We start from the raw sequence: 20353 nt of genomic DNA, 5'->3' as shown, positions 1-20353 counted from the left end.
ATTGTCTTATGGCCATACTCTCATTTACTGCATTTCCAGTTTACCGTTCCAGCAGGACGACTACAGCAATATTAATTATGGTTGCAAAAAATCTATCCCGTCGACATGTGAAGAAAACGATGGAAAACCTCTACGCTGAGATACAAACCCAGTTTATGTCCTAACTGTGAAGCAGGAATATTTTGCAAGCAGTCTGTACTTTGGTTACTGATGACCCACACCTCCCAGCGGGCTCCCACTGTCGACAGCCGCACATTCTGCTCCCAGGTCTGCCCTGCCCAGCCTCTGATGTAGAGGAAGGACTCCCATGGATGTCAGAGATCTTTGCATCAGACCTGTAAATATTAGTAGACCAAAACCCACCATTTTTAAAATGACCAAAGGATGAATCCCTGCTCCACAGCAGGTACCTGTGATGGGTATTATATATCCCTCTCCAAATGTTCTCTGTACCTTCGAAGAAAGGTACAAATTATCAAGATTAAAGTATATTACAGGTATCAAGATTAAAGAGAGAATGTGGTATTTCAAGAGTTTATTTTTGATGCCAAGACGTTTGGGATAGAAATGCAGTCAAATCTGCAGTCACGACAACTAATTATTTTAATTAGCGCTGTAGCAGCTCAAATGATATGATTGTTTCTTTTCCTAAATAAGAACTAATGACAATTCCAACAGCTTAACAATGCTTTCCATTTATAGTGTAAGATATGCTCTTTATTAAGCGCTTGCCTTTGAATTGGTTTAGAGCCTTCACAACTTTAAAAAGGGCTTTAGGACTGCATAAGAGCCTCTTAAAATTGCAGCTGGACTTCCTACAGTGAAGGAAGGACTAGGACTGAACCCTTCCCTATCACAGTGATAAACTGTGAAAATTGCCTTTTTTTTTTTTGCACCTTTCATTTCTAACATGTTTCAAGGCACCCTATCAGCTTCCTTTGGTCATCGCTAGAAGATAATAAAGTATTTTAAAAATCAGTTTGATTCGTTTTTAACAACTAATTTGGAAGTTATAACAGCAATAATACTCTAGACAATAACTTGTCTAGATAACTTGTATTTCCTAGTTAAAGCTTTGCCTCAGGATGGTTAATTTTTTGATGCTATCATTTTCTCTAAGTAATGAGCACTACATAGGATTAATCAGCTTCACCGAGTTGCTCTTGGACCAAAAACAATCTGACAACTAGAAAGTGCTCTGTAGTTCCACATGAGTTTGAAATGTTATTACTGAAGATGACATAATACATAAGTTAATAGTATCAGTGCTTTTTAATTACTTTTAATTACAAAGACTTCTTTAGATATAATATTTGCTGGAATCAAGTCAGATTGGTTTCCAAGATCACACAGCTCATTGAACTTGAATTTAGCGCACACGCTGCCTTTATTTAGACACTGATTTATGTGTTTTTTCCTTAACAAAGCACTTCGCTACACAAAACATATTGCTCATGTTTTACTCAAGAGAACAAGTTAACTAACCAGCACATCTTCCTTCTTCTCTATCTTCCAGAATAAGGCTGAAGGAGAGGCTGCTGGTACAGGTGCTTGCCATTACAGCCCCACAATTACCAGTATCAGCACATAGTGATGTGTGTGAGGCAAGTTAAATGCTACATCAGGAATGCTTGGTCTTTCCCCATGAACACTAAAACATTCAGCATCACCAGATGCACACATATTCAAAATATTACCATATGGTAAAAAAAAAAAGGTGTAATTCAGGACTTTTATTTTTTTAAGAGGATGGAGGAAGACTAGCATTTGCCATCAAGATCCAAGATGGCTCCGCTGACTCTGGCTTTACAGCTGATGGTCTGGGCCATGAGAATGAATTACCCAATGTACCCCACTGCTTTGTTTTCCTTTATTTGCCGAGCACCTTCATTGGAATTAGGTTTAAAAAGCACTTCAAATAGTGCTCAATGGCCCCACTGAAATCAGTGGGTGGCTGGGGGCTGTAGCTGAGAGCAGAATGCAGTGAGTGGCACAGGCTGCCCAGACCACCTCCACTGGCACCAGAAACCTCCGCTCTTGCTCTTTCTCTTTCAAATACACCAAAACGGCAGCACTGTTTGCTCTGTGTGTGAACGCTGGGGTGCTTCTTGACATGGCTTCCATGCAAGTGGTCTGGCCAGCGGGTTTCAGGCAGCCCTTGGCTGAGCAGAACACAGAGGCCGTGCTGCTCCCCTCCCCACACACAGGCTCCCTACACTGAGACACAATCGTTCGGTCTCTCGTCTGCCCCAAGACTACATTGCCACCTTTTCAAAGTCAGCACCAAGAAAACCCAGTTTGGTATTGAGCACTAACAAGTCAACCTTGCACAGGCATGACCCACTGAGAAAAGATATCACTAACCTCATCTATAGCTTTCTTATAGCTCTGTGGGTAAAGGAAGAATAATCAGCATCAGAGGAAACAGATCAGGACAGGAAAAAGCCAGAGGAAGGGCAAGCAGGTTAGAAATAAAATTAGAATTGTTAGCTCAATGCTGTGGAGTGTAGAGAAAAAAACATCAACAAAACATTATTACACATTAAAAAAGAGAAGCAGTGGAAATTCATTTCATTAGGCCGAGTCTGCAGTTTTAAAATACAAATGTCAACAGCATTAAACTAGGAGGAAACACTTCGGATGAGATTTTGCTCAGAATAATCAAATGGGATTGTACAGAGACCACTACCAGGTTTGGTTTTAAGCTGTGAAGGCTGTCGGGGGCTGGTTTCCAGAGCAGAGCATCCCTCCGCTGGGCTGCTGCGGGGGGACATGCAGCACGGAACACAACAATGTGCCATAGGCAACCACCACACCCAAGCTAGCAAAGCCCTTAAGCATCTGCTTCACTTGAAAACACAGGCTTAAGTGCTTTCCCCTAGACTTGGGCTCCTGATAAAAACTCATGCACTCTCTTAAGCATTCATATCTCCCATGGGCTCTTGCTGTACCACTGCTTTCCAGTCCTACTGGAGAAGCAACAGTACTAGCCTCCTTTCTGGGGGCCCTGCAGTTGTGCTACCACACTGAAGGGAAACGTGACCAAGCCAGCTGGCAACATTCCCATGGGAAATAATTTAAGACTCACAGCGGGTCGGCTTGGTCGCGTCACATCCCTGTTGTCTTCCTGCTTGACCTTAGCAGGCTCGTGGGAGAGCACAGGGGACCCTTCAGGCTTGGTGTTCCCTGGGCGAAAGGCAAGCAGAGAAAGTGGGAATTAAAATGTTGCTCAAACCTGTCACCGCATCCTGTCACCTGGAACAAGTGGGATTGAGGGCTCCATCATTGTCTTGTTTCTGTTGTCTCGAGAAACTCTCCTGCTCCTCTCTGACTGTCATTGCAACAAGTCTCCATCAACATAGCAACAAAAGCCATGACCCGGGCCTGCCTCCACTGACAGCCCTCTTGCAGTGTTACTGCTCTTCTTTCTACTAAACAAACAAATTCACTTTGCAAAAGAGCAGAGCATGTGATAAATAAAAAGCTCTGCAGCATCTGACATTGCTGGGACATTATTTGTCACAGGATTCCTCATTACTAAAACCAAAATCAAACCAAAAAGGACAACTGGTGATAAACTCCTTTTACTGACTACCTAGAGGAGTAATGATTTCAACAACAGACATGTCATTGTACAGCCAAGTCATAAAAAATTCAAAGCATGGAGACAGCATTTGTTTTAATGCGCTTCAACCCTAGGGATTTACACTGCGGGGCTGTGGCAGAAATGCAGATGTATGTGTTGTATGTGCTCTAGCAACTGCTACTGTGATTAAATGGGGGAATGGAATATCTTTAAGAGTGGCTCTAAGATGAAACAATTTAACTAGGAGCATAAACACAGTGTCAGCATGGCTGCCTGGCAAAAGCGTTTTAGAGAAAGCTTCTTATGGTCTAATTCACTCCTCTGCTCCCATCTCAGGCTTTGCGCAAAGATGAAGCTCAAAAAAAAAAATTAAATATACTTCTAAAAGTGAAACAGACTCCCAAAGAAACCATCACAGAAGAAGTGTGCTTGGGTTGATGAAGACAGGGAGCACACCGGTATTTTATCATTTTGTTTACCCTAAAGCATAACTTATATTAGTGTGAGGTGTCCCTGCCAGTGGCAGGGGGGTTGGGACTAGATGATCTTAAGGTCCTTTCCAACCCTAACTATTCTATGATTCTATAACCCCCATCTCCTTTTGTACAAGCTACGTGGCACCGCAAATGCAGAAGCAGCACATGCTGCCGTGGGCATCGTACATCAGCATCCAGGCAAAAGGGAGTGCTGGTATCTGTTTGCTAGGAGGTCAGCTGGTCACAGAAGTGCATCAGGAATTATAAATTCTTTTTTCAATTTGTTAAAAACCATACATGAGATCACAGACCTCTCGCCCTTCTTGCTTACCAAACAAGCCGCAGGAAGCATGCCCGATGCTAAGGGATGTTCTCAAGAACCTCACCTCTGACTCTGTTGCGCTCACTTGAGCCAGCCTGGGAGCCAGGCTGGGACCCACCCTGGGAGCTGGGCTGGGAGCTGGGAGTGCTGGAGCTGGAGGAGCTGCCGCTGCTGGTCCTCTGTAGTGGGCTCTCCACGATGGGCTCCGTCCTCCTCAGGTCTGGGTTGCTGCAGGAGCACAAAACCAGAAGGATACCATCAGCCAGTGTCACATGCTCCTCCGGGCTTCAGCTGCTTCCCACACTGACAGGGAGAGTTGCAAAGGTGAGGGGACACCTCCTCTGCTGGACAAGACAGGGCTGAGGTCTTCTTTTCTGAGGCTATTGAGCCTGCAAGCCCCACTGAGGGACTACGTAGAATTAGGCACTGACCATCTTTACGGAGGTGCACCACAACCGCAATGAAGAATTGGCTAGAGAAGCATTCTGCTCTTATTTTGCCAAATTCATCAAAAATTAAGATTCTTTGTTCAGAACTCCCTTTCAGTCTGTAATGTGCAATGCTGGAGTTATCTACTTAACTATCAATATTCATCACAAAAGCGGGAATTTGCACATCACTGTTTGTTAGGCAGAGAAAGAAGTATTTAATTGAAGAAAGGATCTCAAGTTTGCAACAAGGCTGCAGATCACTTTTACCACTTATTCATACTTCCCAATTTTCATGGCTTCACTTTAAACTTGCATCAGAGATCCCCTTTTGTTCCTTGATTTCTCTTGCCTTGTGAACATGCATACATCTAGAATAAAAAGCATCCTGGATACACAAAGAGTGACTATTATCTTTCTGGGTATCAGATGCCTTCAGGAAATTAATTCTTATTTGGCACTGAAATGAAATCAGAAGACATGTTCACACAGAGTTATGCAATTTGCTTTTGCTTTTATACAGTATTTCTGTTAAATTATCTTATTCAAAGTCCTGTTAAAAATGTATGAAAAGCTTTCTCCATGAAGTCCAATTAGAACTCTGAATGTGGTAATAGTGCCACATGAATAATACAATTACTACTGGCGGCCATGCGTGTAAGGTGCAAGATCTGTGGGGTCTGCATGGCACATCCCTCAGAGAACAACCATGTCGGTGCAAGTTGTGCTAAGGCCCACTGCCATAATGGGGTTGTTGGCAGAATCATTTGTACAGAGCCTAACATGGATGTAGTATAAAATCCCTGCCTATTGTTATTTCACATTGAAACAGGTGGCTTTTAAAATTATTATTAAATTGATTATTAAATTAAAAGATTTATTAAATTGATGACAGCAAGACAGCAGCTTTCTGTGTGCAAGGAAAATCCCCTCATTTGCTACAACAGGGTGACAAATAAAGGAAAGCATATTTTTATAATATTTACATTTATGCATGGGGGGGAATCAAGAACCAGTAGGAGAGGGAGTTCAAAAGGAAAGCTGGAGAAATGTTACACTGCTGTGAGAGAAATGAAATATGAAGTACTTTCACTGAATATTAAGCTTAATGAATACAATAGCATTCTAATAATTTCCAGTTTTCATCCAACTGAAGGCCTCCAGCTCATGTTGTATGGCTGATGTGTCCTTAGCTAAATTAGCTCATGAAATGTATTTGAACACTTTGGCAACTAATGTATACACCTGTACCAACCAGGACTGGGGCTGCGATGTCCAGGAAAGAGTGGGCAACCCCAGATCCCCTTATTGTTTTTATTTCCAATATCATCACTTCCTAGGACAATGCAGGCCAATATCCCTCTGCATTTTGAATTGTCCTTCAAGCAAACGCTTATTAAAAGAACATTTTACAGAATTCAAAATGCTTCGGCCTTCAGCAATAAAGGCAAACAAACCACAATATGAATGGTTTTTTCTATTGAAAAAACCCAACAAACAACAAAATTCTTCTGCCTTCTGCTACCCCTGTCAGCTACTCTAAGCTGCTGCCCACTCTATGTGAGTCTGCTGATGCATGCTTGGGGCACTGAGCTGGAAAGAAAGGTGTATCCTGAAACTGGTGACAGCACATGGCTACAGACATCCCAGCATTCTCTTCTTGACCTCACCCTGAAAGGACAAGGCAGAAAGAAGAAGCCAAGGAGCTCCTTCACACAATGCTATGTGGAACACATATTACCCTGAGATTTGCCGGTCTGAGGTCTATAGCTGTCTGTGATGCTCTGCAAACCAGAGACAAGCTCTCGCATGACTAAGCCAAGTTTTTTCCATCCAGCTGTGAGCAGAGCCTGTCAAATTTCCTGCTTGGTTTAAACATGTCCAGGGATAGCTCTGACATGGCAGACCAGACTGCTGCTGTGGTACAGCATCCTGCCTCAGGGTGCTACAAGCATGCCCTGTACACCACCATGCCCAAGAGCTGCATGAGGCTAAACTAAATGCCCTAGTCCTAGGAAACTGAAAGTAATTTTATCTTTGGTCTTCATCTAATGAAAATCTCCCCAGGCTGTATCAGCACATTCCTCAGCCATTATCTGTGAAAAGCTGCTCTGATGCATAGAAAAACTATGGTATGTATCACCGAGATCTCCCCACCGGCTTATGTGGATCCCCTTATAAGTAAGAGGTGACACTGGGAGAAACAGAGCCTGGTTCTGCTAAAGGGAGCGCCCAAATTCCTTTTTTACCCCTAGCTGCAGATGTAGCACCCACTTCCAAACCCTGCAATGCCCAGGAACATATTCAGCCCAGGGAGCAAAACCTCCAGGGCTCTAAGCATTCATAGTCTTTGGTGCCAGTACAAAGTATCAACGAATGCAAAAGTTCACTGCAACAATAGGAGAAGCATTGCAAATCTTGTGTTGTTACCAATCAGTAAAAGCAGGGCTAAACCCAGCCCATGTCTGGGCTCCCCAGCCAAGCAAAGGAGTGCATGGTGGTATCACTCCTGCCCATTGCCCTCTGTGTCCGTACCTTCCCCATGTCCGTATCTTGCCCATGCCCATACCTTGCTCGAATAGGCTGGGAACCCAGCCGGGGCCCCAGGGCACTGCCATTGCCCGGGGAGTTCTTCCTCGCCAGAGCAGGGGATATGGAAGTGGTTCGTTGAGGCACCTGGAAAAGAACAGACACATTTGCTGTCACCCAGTCTGCCCCACCATTCAGGCTGCCGTCTGCACACCTGAGAGATCACCTCCCAGCACTGCCTTATTACTTGATTTACAATTGATTTCCACTGAGGGATAGGCAATTATAAACCACAAAGCTCTCAGCTTTTAGAAGGTAGCACCCAAGTGTGAGACAGAAATGACCTGCAAAGGGTGCGGTGAGGGATGCTCCTGGCAGGGGAGGGAGGCCCTGAGCAGCCCAGCTACCATCAAACAGGGTGTTTACTTTTTCAGAAGTGAATGTATGCATGTACACACACATATATAATTTAAATCCAACAAAATCCAGAAAATTACTTTTTAAGGTAAAATTCTAACTGAAGTGCGTTTCAGAGACGTGGTGGAAGGTTTATTTCTTGTGAATAAGCACACGGTTATGTTAGGCAAGAGAAAACAATTTAGAGAGCAAGTAAGCTTCATATTCTGCAGTATCATTAGCTACAGCTTGTCTCATTAAAAGGAAATCTCCCCTCTCGGTAAGGTACCCTGCAGCTGTGACCTGGGGAGTATTTTACCTTCCTCTGAAGCATCCAGCTATAAGCACAGGCAGAAACAAGATGCTGGACCATGGAGACAGCTAGCCCTGCCTCATGGGGCAGTCCTTTCATTCCCATTTACAAACACATTAAACCCACTTTGGGCAGTAAAACATGAAGTCAGATTCCTCATGGCTATTACTGCTGACACAACAGCACTAAATGTAATTTCATGGGGACACCTTACAGAGTTCACATTCTCTCAGCCAATGGGGAAAATACTCCATAGCGTTGGAAAACAGCTTTTTTCCAAGGAGCTGGTGCTGTGGTTTCACCATGAAGTGCATCACTGCAGTTAAGAGACACCCATCTCAAAGGACTCGAGGCAAAAAACAACTTTAAATTGCAAGGGTTTTTTCAAAATGAAGTTAAAACCAGGCACCTACCCTCCTGCACTACTGAGAACTAAAGCACACAAACAGCTCCAGGAACAACTGTTGACTTGCTTTTCCTCTTAGGTGGGCACTGATGTCCCCTCTCACTTGCTGGTAGCAAAAATGGGAATGTCATTAACACATGTGACAGGCCACCATAGATCCCTTGCACAGGGAGGCTTACCTGTTAGCTGGTATTTTGCTCTTAAGCCACTTACTTTATGAATACAAAGAAAAACTGCCTCTTAATCAGGGACAAATACTGCCTTGCTGTCACTAATGAATTTGTAATATTTTTTTTCTCTGTAAAAATCCTCCATTGCTGAGCACTGATTCACTGTAAGGGGAATTTTAATGGCCATGTTATAATTCTTCCAAAACGAAGGTGCATAAACAATGTGATCGAAATACTGGTCCAGAAGGGTCTTAATTAAAGAGGTACTGCCAGACACTGCCAAAATGTCAGTGAATGTAAAAGGCTGCTGGAGCCCTTACAAGTCTTCCATCAAATATTGATTGCAACTGAAGGCAGGGTACCAGACTAAAAAGGGCCCATCTTATTGAGTATGACAAATTTTATGTTCCTATAATTCTATTTAAACAGAAGGTTGTTATTTTATCCTAGGGGAAGAAGACAATAATTTATTATGGCCTCTATCCAGGCTCCAGAACTTTCTTTGTTGGAGGGCAACACTATTTTGCAGCACTGTGTGTGTGCCTGAGAGCAGCTACCAGCATCTTGTGCAAAACCTGCCTTGGGAAATGCAGCCCTGGGGTCACAGGTCCTCGCCGCGGAGCCATGGGGATGGGCTCAGTCCTGCCCAATCTGCTTTGCCAGAGGTGCTGACTGCAGCACTATCCCATGGGGACTTAGCTCTGGGACTGCCTCTTTGACGTGCTGAAAGTGAGGAGCGGTAGTGTTACCTTTGGTGGAATGTCTTCCTCCTGCCGTAACCAAGAACTTCGGTCAAACTTTTCAATGCGAGGGGGCAGAGGAGGGTTTTCTGAGGTGGGGTCCGAGTTCTGCCTTGGCATCTCAGTGCGGTGAGAGGTCACCGTCAAAGCCTCCTGAAACCCAGCCAGTCCCTTTGCAGGCTGTTCATGCAGTGACTGAGACCCAGACAAGGAGCTTCCTTGGGATTTCACAGTGACCAGATGTGGAATCTAAGCACCAAGTCAAAACAGAACTATCAGTACAAAATGGGGGGGAAAAAAAAGGAAGAAAAAAAAAAAAGAAAAAAGAAGGAATAAAAAATATTTAAAAAATTTATTAAAAAAAATTGGATTAAAATATTTGATTTAGCACTTCAGATGCACTAAAAAGCCCCCTCAGTTTGAGATCAGCACTCCCTTGGTTTCAGGAATGCCTGATTTATATTGCTTCAACACAATACCTATTAAAAATCACACCTGTACAGCTCAGCCTTTTAAAATCAGGCAATGCCATGCTCCAGCCCTGAGCACTCCTGCGTGCAGCCGGAGACAGGCTCATGCCGACAGCCCGGTGCCAATCTATGGGTACCACCCCAGAAGCAGGGGCAGGCTGCTCCCTCCTGCCAGCTCCCGCACACACCGTGCCCGCCCCAGGCTCTGCCTGCTACTGGATGAATTTACAGCTCCTATGCTTGCACCTCTAAAGTTGACCTAATGAGTTTGGCATGGATTTTCCCTGTTAAAATGGAGGAAAAAAAAAAAAAAAGGATAATAACTAATATTAACAAAAAAATCGTCGGGAATTCTGAGGCAGAGATGGCTTAAAAAAAATATCTTGCAGCATGAGTTTCTAAAGGTCTAGGTAGCCACTATCCCATGAATCAGCCCTACAGATCTAAAGGTTCCACATGAAAGGCGTATCAACATCTGTTTTGGGAAATCTGAGAAATTCACAAAGTTAGTTTGTGAAATCAGAGCTTCCTCCCAGGACCCTGTGAAGCTGCACTTCTTTGATACAGGGGAGTTGTAACTTTTATTTGATGTTTCTACATGCATGTCTACGTGCACAGATACATGTATCGTATGTATATGTGCATGCATGCACACGTTTACATGGGTCTTTGGGTGTCAGGTAACTTTTTCATTAAGATTTTATTGCCAAACAGAAGTCTTTGTAGCTGTTGACAATATATGTTACCAAAAAGGTCACCAAAAAGTATATGGTCAATCAGAAAGATTACAGTGGGGATTTTACCTACTTCTCAATGTATACAGACCATGTACACTGGGTCAAAGAGCTGTACGTTTAAGGACTTTCCTATATGTATTTTGTTTAAAGATGGCATCGTACTGCTGTCCTACAAGTGCGCATATCACACGTAGATAGCACTTAGCTGGCACATTTTCCCATAGAAAGCCCAGCTGGACTTGGAGCAAAGGCTTTGTACTTCCCTCTGAAACACCTGCTGAAGTCTGTGGATCTGTGGCAGTAATTCCAGAGGCTGGACTAGAGCCAGCATCAACACTTCTACAGCTTTTGGTGGCAGAGTACTTACAGACCTCATGGCTGGGAGGAACTTTTAAAATAACGATGCCCCTCCTGTGTGACGGTCATGGTGATCTATGCCCTCTCCAGATGTGCTTGTGACTGATGTCAACTCAATGGAAAACCAAAACAAAACCTTGAATTAAAGCAGTAAAGAAAGCAAAAAGCATCTTGGATCTTTTGTACCAGGCGCTGTGGTTTTAGTCCTTTACATAAACCAGATCCAAAGAGGAACAGAGCAACTGCCTCACTGGACCAGGCCAGCAGTCCCTCTTTCTCCTCCAGCTTGTTTCTGGCAGTAACTAGTATGTGATGCTTCAAAGGAAGGTATAAACCAGCATGATGTAGCTAACATATGGAGGTGACAAGAGGAATACACTCATGAATGTAGATGCTGCTCTTATGAATATGCTTAAGGCTGAGACACAATTTCCCTTAAATCAGCTCTTTTTCTTGTTACCTTACCAGCACCCCCAGCATCCTGGCTCTGGTATGTGAGCCTGCCAGGGAAAGCGCTGTTACCTGCGGGTCCACAGGTCGAAGCAGGGGTGGGGTCCGGGCTGGCTGCACACCACTGATGCTGAAAGACTCTGACCGAGGAGGCAGGTTGGGGTCAGAAATCCTGTTGGCCACCTTATGGGGCATGGCCGGCGAGCTCTGGCGATTGAGCCGGGAGCGTTCCTCCACCTGCAGCGAGACAGGGAGAGTGGGTGAACACCCCATAAAAACTTGTCTCCAATAGAAAACTAAGGTATGCATATCTAAATACATATGAAGTTCTTTTCTCCTTTGGCAAATCACATATATCGTATCATCATGGAATCCAAGTCACTCTGCAGATTTTGCAGTAAATGCATTTTAAAGACACTGAAAGAACTATTTGTATTTATGCACATAATTAATTTCTGAATATGAAATGAAGAAATAAAGAAAAGGAAACATGACTCTCTGACGTATTTCTAGAAGATGACTCCTGAGAAGCTCTTGCTTCTTCTCAAATGTATCTTTAAGCAAGGGGACCCTTTTCCTTCACTATTATAAACATCACGAGGAATGCTTTTGTTTGATCTGAATGAAAGAATAAACATGGCAGCTAGAAAATGGCTGGCTTTGATCTAGATTTAGTAAGTCTCGCACCTTGTCATGTATGGAAGAGGAAAAACTTCCATTACAAGTAGAGAAATAAACCCAAAGCCCACTGCTTTCAATTCCCCTTGATCAAAGTGCAATGGTTTCAGCTAACCTAGACATACGTGCAATCTGCTCCTGCAGTTAGAGACTGCATTGGTATTCATACAGCATATGCTATGCAGAATTTCTGATACCTCGAGATCTGATGGGTATTTTCATTCATGTATTATTAACATGTTAAATACCCTTAGCATGTCTTGATTCTGTCATGTACAATGTCATGTTAAGAGGCAATCTTTAAAATAGGTTTGCTTGGAAAGAACCACGGCTGCTTTTTAAGTAATAAAAGCCATTATATTAATAAAAATGCATCTTTTCCATTTTCAGATACTGAGCAGGCATCAGATTTAGGTAAAATTTAGGCAAGAGATTTGTATTATGGATTTTTTTCTTTTTAGTTCATGAGGGACCATCCAAGACACTGCTGTGTCGTAAGAGGTTGTCGCAACTTCCCCAGATGCTGCCCACTGGCTAGCAGAGGCTATACAGAACTTGGTTTGGGGATCCCTATGGGAGTGGACACAAGGATGGGAAGGCAAGCAGGGCAGGAAGGAGAACTCCTTCTGAACAAGGGAACAGCAGCATGAGCACTCAGTTGCAGGCATGGCCCAATACATCTCCTTATCAACCAAACTTTGTCATGAACAGCAGCAGGCAGAGACAGTGCTGCTGCCAAGTCCTCCACCTGTTTGCAGGTGCTCTCCGGCACACTGCCAAGCCATAATGTGCAGCTAATCATGGAGGATGTCAAAGCTTGTGTAGAGTAGAAGGCAGGGGAGTGATGAAATGGGGATATCTGTGTACCGGTAAGGAGAAGGACATTTCGTTTCCCACTGCCAGCATCTCCTCACTAGGACTTTGCTGCAGCAGCACGGCAGAGGATGCTTCTGGGACTCTCCAGCTGCACTGGAGAGCCCCTCCATTAGGCAGAGTGGGGGAAAAAGCAGTAAAATCCTGCAGCAATTCATCATCCCTCTGGTTCAAGCCATTTCTAATTGAACTCAAGATTCCCCTCAAACAGGAAACATTCTTAGCAGCTTCTGTGCAGGTCCCAGTGGAAGGATGCTAATGTTTTAATACATCACTTCAAAGCAAGAGAATAAAGCCATGGGGACTGCAGGAGGAGCTGACGCACATGTTGGCTGCTGCAGAGAACAGCAGAGCTTGCGAGGGACAGTTGAGCCCTAAGCTCCCAGGAAGGTCTGAGCTGTGGGAAAGCATCGCAGAGCCCAGCCACTGCATGGAAATCATCTGATTAAACTTGTCCCCTCCTTTATGCATGGTCATGTATGGCATACAGCTGCCCAAACCTATCCTTCAGATGACCAAGCTTCTTTGTCACTGAGACGTTCGACCTGGCGTTGTGCTTTAAGCCCAGCCGGTAACTCAGAACCACGCAGCCCCTTGCTCATTCCCCCTACTTCTTCCTCCCCCTGCTCCCAGGGGGATGGGGAGGAGAATCTAAAGAATGTAACTCTCACAGGTTGAGATAAGAACAGTCCAGTAACTAACGTATAATACAAAACTACTACTACTGCTACCACCAATAATAATAGTGATAAGGGAAATAACAAGGGGAGAGAATGCAGCTGAACCCAGGACACTTGACTATCTGCATCACTTTGTTTAGCAAACACTGGTCTATAACAGACAAGCCAGTAATGGAGAAAGCTGCTCATTACAGTACTACTGCTTAGAGTGCTAATGCCACATCCCTGGCTGGATCATCAGAGGGTTACAACATGATGTCCAAAAGGCCCTGTGAGTCCTTGATGATGAACCTGGCTAAACAGCAGGTCTGGGACAGCACCCTGGCTATATCCCAAGTTGATTTCCAGTGGATAACCCTTCATTCACAATATGATTAGAAGGGGCAGCAGATGGACATGTGCATCCATGCATATTGGTAACACTATCTGATCAGACCGTTTTGCTTAGCACAAAAAAAGAGAAATCCTTGACCAGGGAAGCTATGAGAAAAGCAGTATAGCCTGGTTCCTAAAGCAGAGCTTTGCCTTCACAGACAGACCAGTCCCTTAACAAGGGGATGCAGGGACACAGCATGAGTGGCTACAGCCACTTTATGCTTTACCCTGTGTCTGAAGGGTCTCGGAGTTACCATGTGAAGAAGAGCGAGGTGGGAAAATAAGTGCATAAAGGAGAGCTACGAAAAGCAGAGAGAGGCACGGTGCAAGGACAACTCAGCTACAGTGATCAAGCTCCTGAGGGAGAAGACTTGAGACCAAAGACTATAAATACAAGGATGGTATGGGATATCATGCAAAATCTTCAGAAAATATCCTAATAAGCTCTGCAGAGCCTCCAGAAACTGTAGGCTGAACACTAGACTTGCATTTTCATTGTTCTCAAAGGAAAACAAAGTCTCAATATTTCTGTTAAATTAGCATGCATGGGCTGGGTATGGAAATTGCTAAACTGTAACAAGAACCATGGTAGGATGATTAAGTACCAGCACAAGTTTACCAGCATGGATGGCACTTTAATCTATGCTGCAGAGTAGCTGAATTGTTCTAGAAGTGTGACTATGCAGTAGGTAAAACAGGGGATCAAGGCAAGAGGATTAGTTTAGGGAAGCTCCCAAAGGCATTTTGTCAAGGCAGTACATCAAACTACTGCTCCCAAGAGCAGAAAGATGCCACAGTGGCTGCTTTGAGCATTTCATTAGAAATCAGACAGAGTGACACAGGTAAAGAGTAAATAGCTTGGAGAGCTAATTAGTGGAAGCTGGAGATATTCCCTAACAACAGGAAACCTCATCTTCCCTGTGACTTCAGCAAAGGGTATGAGGTGACATTCTGCTGCCCTCATTCATATTGTACAGTCCCCAACGCTGTGCTTCAAGTGATGGCAACAAATAAAAAGATGCCTACCCCATGGAATAGAAGAAATGGGACTTCATGTTTGAAACAGAACGCTAAATCCAGCACTTCTCTCCTTCACACCAGATAAAGAATAAGGTTCCTTTTTATATATCTTTGCTATGGCTTTGAAGACAGTGCCAGAGGTACTTTAGCAACGTTCCAGAGGATTTATTTAAACTAGGCAATGAAAGGCAACTTATTCCCCTTTCCCTGCCTGCTACCAGCTCTCAGCACTTCTGCAGATGTTCAAGAGAGACCCTATTCTGCACAAAGCCACAGAGGTACCATCCAGGTGGAAACTGCTCATGTTAGAGGTGGCTCAGCACATCTGGAGCATCTCATCTGCAGACCCACTTACCAAACCTCTTCTTCCACTGGAAGGGCTGGAGAATTGTCGTGAAAGGAAGACTTGGATGACTGAGAATGATGCTGCAACTCCATGAAAACATGCCTTCTGGTGCATCACCACCAAAAGACTCTGAAGACTAAATTGGAAGGGAACAAAGGAGAAACCCAAGGGAGTATAAAGAAGTGAAAAGACACCCACATCTCCATCTGTGATGGTTCAGAAAGGTTAAGAACTGTTTGTATTATTGACCTTTGCTTAGCAATGGAGAGCTGATTGAATTTCTCGAGCATTTAATGCTTGCAGGTATTGTGGATGCAGCCGAGGGCTGGCAAGAGGAAAGACTAGGAGCGAGCTATGTGCTGGATGCATGTCACATCTCTGCCAGGACTAAAGGGTGCCAGGCATTTGGCAGCAGAGCTGTGATCCTGCTTAGTAGGAATAGGCAAGTTATTAAAAGATCTTTCTGCCCAGGGCTGCAAAATTAAACCAACTAAACACAAAGAACTTTGGAAAAATTAATGCAAGAGTGGGCACCAGCCTTACTGGAGCCACCACAAAGAGACTAAGGAGACAGAGTTTGCACACAATCCTGAAACTGCACTGCAGACAATGCATGTCTTCATCTTTTCAAGACTATTCAGCCAGGCAATAATTAATATTCAAGATCTCACAATTGTTACAACAATTACCTCTTTTAGCTGGAGAGAAAAACAAAACTCTCGATGTGGCTTGCCTTCCTGAAAATCATGAAAGCAGAGCAATCCCAAAAGATACAGCCCTGAGCACGGGAGGGCTGATCTCTGTTTGCCTATGGTGAACTGAATTAGGGCTCAGCAAGGAACCCTGCTACAAATACCCTCTACATCCACCCCTGACCCTGACAGTAGGCTTGCGGACGTGCCAGGTAGAAATACCAGGAGCTCCCAGTATGTTCATATACCCCCAGCTATGGCTGAACCCCTCCACAGGAGGGACTCATTTTCTTCCTTGCATGCCCTCATGGAAAAGCCTCCTTCCTTCACTCTCTTTGCTTGCACAAAGGTACACATAGATGCACATACACTGCACTGAACTGGGAGTGCTTCCAGCACTGCTAATGGCATCTGCTGGAGGCTGACCCAGCAGAGTGCAATCTGCTGTACGTATTTCAGACCGAACTGTGTGCCCAGACCGAACTGTGTGCCCAGCCCTGCAGACGCAGGCAGGCACCTTCTTGCTCCTTACTCTTGCCTACCTCCTTGGCCCACGCTGGCTTCTCGCTGGCATTTATCCCTTCTTTATAATGGTAGAGAGGTTTCTTCTCTGCTGGCCTCTGGTCCTGCCGCTGCTGCTGCTGCTGCTGCTGCAGGGAGACAAGGTAGTCCCGCTCCTGCTGGAGCTGCCTCTGCAGTCTCTCTGCTTGCCGCTGCTCCTCCAGCTGCTTGCGCTTATACTCCTACCCAGAAGAAAACACAGTGAAATGGATGCCTGGCCAGCCTGTAAACACAGGGCTGCAAACTACAGATTTATCTGTTTGGGTGGAAAATGGGGCCTCAGCACCTGAAAGACTGCTTCCTGGCAAAGCTCATTGATGTGAAATACTTTGGGGACTGAGCTCTAAAGCATCCCAGAGGAGGGGTAGCTGGGAGGACAGAGCCAACAAATCCAGAGTTGTGACCCCAAAATCGATACTTTGCAGCCAGTGAACAGCCCTGTCTACTGGGAACTGGAGGTGCTAGCCCTGCCTCACCAGGGAAGCCCTGCAAAGACCCCTGAGAGCTGACATCTGCTTAGGAGTTGCCATTGATTTTGCCCTGATTTTTCTGGATGGGAAGAACAAAGGATTAACCTGATAAGGTGCCAAACATCACCAGGTCAGACAAAGCTCAAGTGAAGTCAACTCCTCTGTAGGGCCAATTTATTCTTTGTGGGAAGGGCTGCACAGCACAGCTAACTGTGTGATCTTTCTGAATCCCTATGGCTCTATGAGGTTTAATGAGTAAATAATTTTGAAAGAGGCATTTTAAAAGGCAAGGGCTTGTCTGAGGGTTTTTCTTTTCCCTAAATAAAATTAATAGCAAGATCAAAAAGAATAATCTCTGCAGATTAAAAGAAAATGCAGTGAGAATAACAGCTACCAGCATTGAAAGGACAACTCAAAATGAAATAAAAAAAAGAGGGTATCTAGAACAAAAACAGCACAAGAAGGAATGAATATACAGTGTTCCTGCAAGGAAATTAAAACAAAGGCCTCCACTTCGAATACGAAGATCCACACGACAGGGTGGGTTCTCTGGGTGCAGGCATGCGACAGCTCAACCACACTCCAACATGCTGCAAACAGCCTTCAAAACTACACAGCAAGTAACAGAGCTGCTCCTCTCATGAAGGCACAAGCATGCTGATGCGAGGGAAGGGATGCAACGAGAGCACTGTACACCACAAGGGGACCCAGCTGAAGCAGCGGTGGGGATACTGAGGCATGCTTGTGGCCACAGGGCGGGACAGGAGGCTCTGGGTCTGGCGGTGACAGTGGCATCCCCCATGTCTCAGCATGGCAGGGATCACTTAGGTAGCTTGGGTGCACGCAGGCTCATGCGGACACGACATGGGCAGAAAGCAGCAAGCGTGGCCGTGGCCTCCCATTTACCAGAAGTAGTGCTTGCTCCTGCAACAACTGCTGCTGCAGGATCTCTAACTGTCTCTGCTCCTCCTCTAACTGTCGCCTGATGTACTCCTGGAAGCATGGGCAGCAAGGATCAAAGAAAAAGAGAGAGAAGGTAAAAGAGACAGCATTTCCCAACAGGAAGGAAAATGAGGTGGGCACCTACATCCACCCAGCCTGAGAGCCAATACTCTCTGTCCCTCCCCAAAGAGTCCAGGGTGTCCACCACCCTACAAGGGACCTCTGAGGGTAAAGAGTGAAAACCACTGGGAAATGGTGAACATTAACTGGGAACACCATAAAACCCCACCCCAGGAACAAGCGGGTGGGAAGAACTTGCATCAAGTGGCTCCACACCTGCGGGCCTGCAAGTGGACCTACACAGAAATATGTGACAGCAGTGGAAAGCAACACACAGCGTTAACAATGAAGCAATTTGCTCTCAAGTAGCACAAATTATGAGTGTTTACAAGAAAAACCCGGATAAGAGGAAGTGATGTGTGCTGAAGACTACTGCCTCGCTTCCACTGTGTTACCTGCTCATGCTCCGCACGTCGCCGCTCCTCCTCCCGCCGCATCTGCTCCTCATAGTGTCGCCGCTGCTCCCGCTCCTGCTGCTTCCGCAACTCCTTCTCCCGCCTCTGCTGCTGTGGGGGCAGAATGCACAGGTCAGCACCCCCACTTCTCTCCCTGAGAGTTTCACACAATTTTCAGGGAGCCAACTCGTCCAGCAACCCGCAACACTCCTGCTCACCCGATGAGATGCCTTGCTAGCCGGCAGGTCTGTTTGGGGCAGTAGAGGGGCTTGCCGATCCTACCCCATCCTCATGTGCTCTGGTGCCTAGCACCAGCTATGGAGAGCACACAACATCCTCCTGGGCAGCACCAGACCATGCACACAGCCCCATTTCTTCTTCCACCTGCAGATGAAGCTATGTGGGCAGTGTGTGGTCCCCACTTGCCCACATGCCTGACTAGTGGGCTCATCAGATCTCAGACACCCAGGAACTGGACAAACCCATCGCTTATGGGAAACTCATCCCCAGACCCATGAGGGAGAGCGCTGCAGAAGCTACTGCCTGCCAAGAGGGGAACACATCCTTCTTAATGTTTGTGAAGACCAGAAGCTAAGAGAGAAGACCCAAGATCCTACGGTTCTCCCTTTCTGTAACACAAAATGATCAGGATGGGAGGGCTTCCCTTGCCACTCCTGCCTCCTGGGTCACATCCCTGCTTGCTCTGTGCTGTTGCATCTTTGCTGACAGCAACCCAGAGCACTTTTTTTGGGGGGAGGATGATGACCTAGAGCCTGCTGTGAGCCACCCAGAGTGCCCTGGGCACCCAGGTGACACCTGCAGCCCCCACGCCCTCTGCTTTTAACCTAGCGTAACTCCTCCAGCTCCCCAAACCACCCTTCGCTCTGGTCCTGGGGGCAGGGACTCGCAGAAAACTGCTACAACACTCTGCCGTAAAGCAGAGGGGCTGCGGGCTTCTCCACACCTCTACCGGCACATCAGCAGAGGGCACTCAAATGCCAGTATTGGCTACTGGGAATCTGCAGCCTGCCGTAACTCCATCGTGTGCTGGGTGCAGCAACACTGCAGCGCTAACGGGCAGACAACCCGCTGAAGCACAAATCTGGTCCTTTTTCCTCCCTTTTTTTCCTCCTTTTTTCCCCCCGTTGCCGGCACAGCAGCTGAGCAGACTGCAGTGGAAAGGCAGGCACTGGAGGGATTTGCAACACTATGCATTCGCTATATCACATGGAGGGCTGGAGATGGCAGCTGACTACAGCAGCTCTGCCCAAGGAGCTGGCTGTGCTACCCAGAGACAAAGATGTATCTTTAAACTGCTCCTCTGCAATAATTTGCACTGTATATTCAGGCAGATCTGAAATCTGTATCTATCTATAGATAGCTACCTATATAGCTACCTATCCCTGTTATAGGTATCTAGCTATAGATACTATATAGCTATTATAGCTGTTATATGGATCTGTCTGTAATAGCTAATACAATAGATAAATCTCTATATAATAGATTTCTAACAGATCTACGTTATTACATATATACTATATCACTGTTATCAGACTATAATTCTATACCTATCCTATATTCTATTCTATGTTCTATTCTGTATCTCTGTCTCTCTAGAGATAGATAGCAATAGCTAACTTTATAGACCTATAAAAATAGACACATCTATAGATAGACATATAGGTACTTTAACAAACATTTAAAGACACCCCCACATTTCATATAGGGAAGAGCCATTGCCTGTCTTGCTGCTATCTCATCCTCAGGTAACATCCATAGGTTAACAGGCAACATCCATGCCCAAGGACACTGATTTCCTCT

The 20353-nt window shown here is 45.3% G+C and overlaps 1 protein-coding gene across 7 annotated transcripts in view; it reads right to left on the bottom strand.

Moving 5' to 3' along the window:
• TNIK (TRAF2 and NCK interacting kinase) overlaps positions 1-20353 on the bottom strand; it is a 164151-nt gene that overhangs the window by 21296 nt on the left and 122502 nt on the right. For 3 of the 7 annotated variants that reach the window (XM_065674578.1, XM_065674583.1, XM_065674579.1), the window contains 8 exons: positions 18533-18643; positions 17982-18068; positions 16587-16787; positions 11453-11617; positions 9376-9615; positions 7382-7488; positions 4449-4612; positions 3089-3186 (listed from right to left, as the gene is read on the bottom strand). In XM_065674578.1, coding sequence (XP_065530650.1) covers positions 3089-3186; positions 4449-4612; positions 7382-7488; positions 9376-9615; positions 11453-11617; positions 16587-16787; positions 17982-18068; positions 18533-18643 — 1173 coding nt within the window. The remainder of the gene's footprint in view (positions 1-3088; positions 3187-4448; positions 4613-7381; positions 7489-9375; positions 9616-11452; positions 11618-16586; positions 16788-17981; positions 18069-18532; positions 18644-20353) is intronic. The other 4 variants (XM_065674581.1, XM_065674582.1, XM_065674584.1 and 1 more) reach the window with 3 other exon arrangements.

The sequence above is a fragment of the Lathamus discolor genome, chromosome 3 (assembly GCF_037157495.1).
Source record: "Lathamus discolor isolate bLatDis1 chromosome 3, bLatDis1.hap1, whole genome shotgun sequence".
Taxonomy (NCBI): domain Eukaryota; kingdom Metazoa; phylum Chordata; class Aves; order Psittaciformes; family Psittacidae; genus Lathamus; species Lathamus discolor.
The sequence above is the reverse complement of the archived record's forward strand: the minus strand, read 5'-3'. Positions and strand labels throughout refer to the sequence as shown.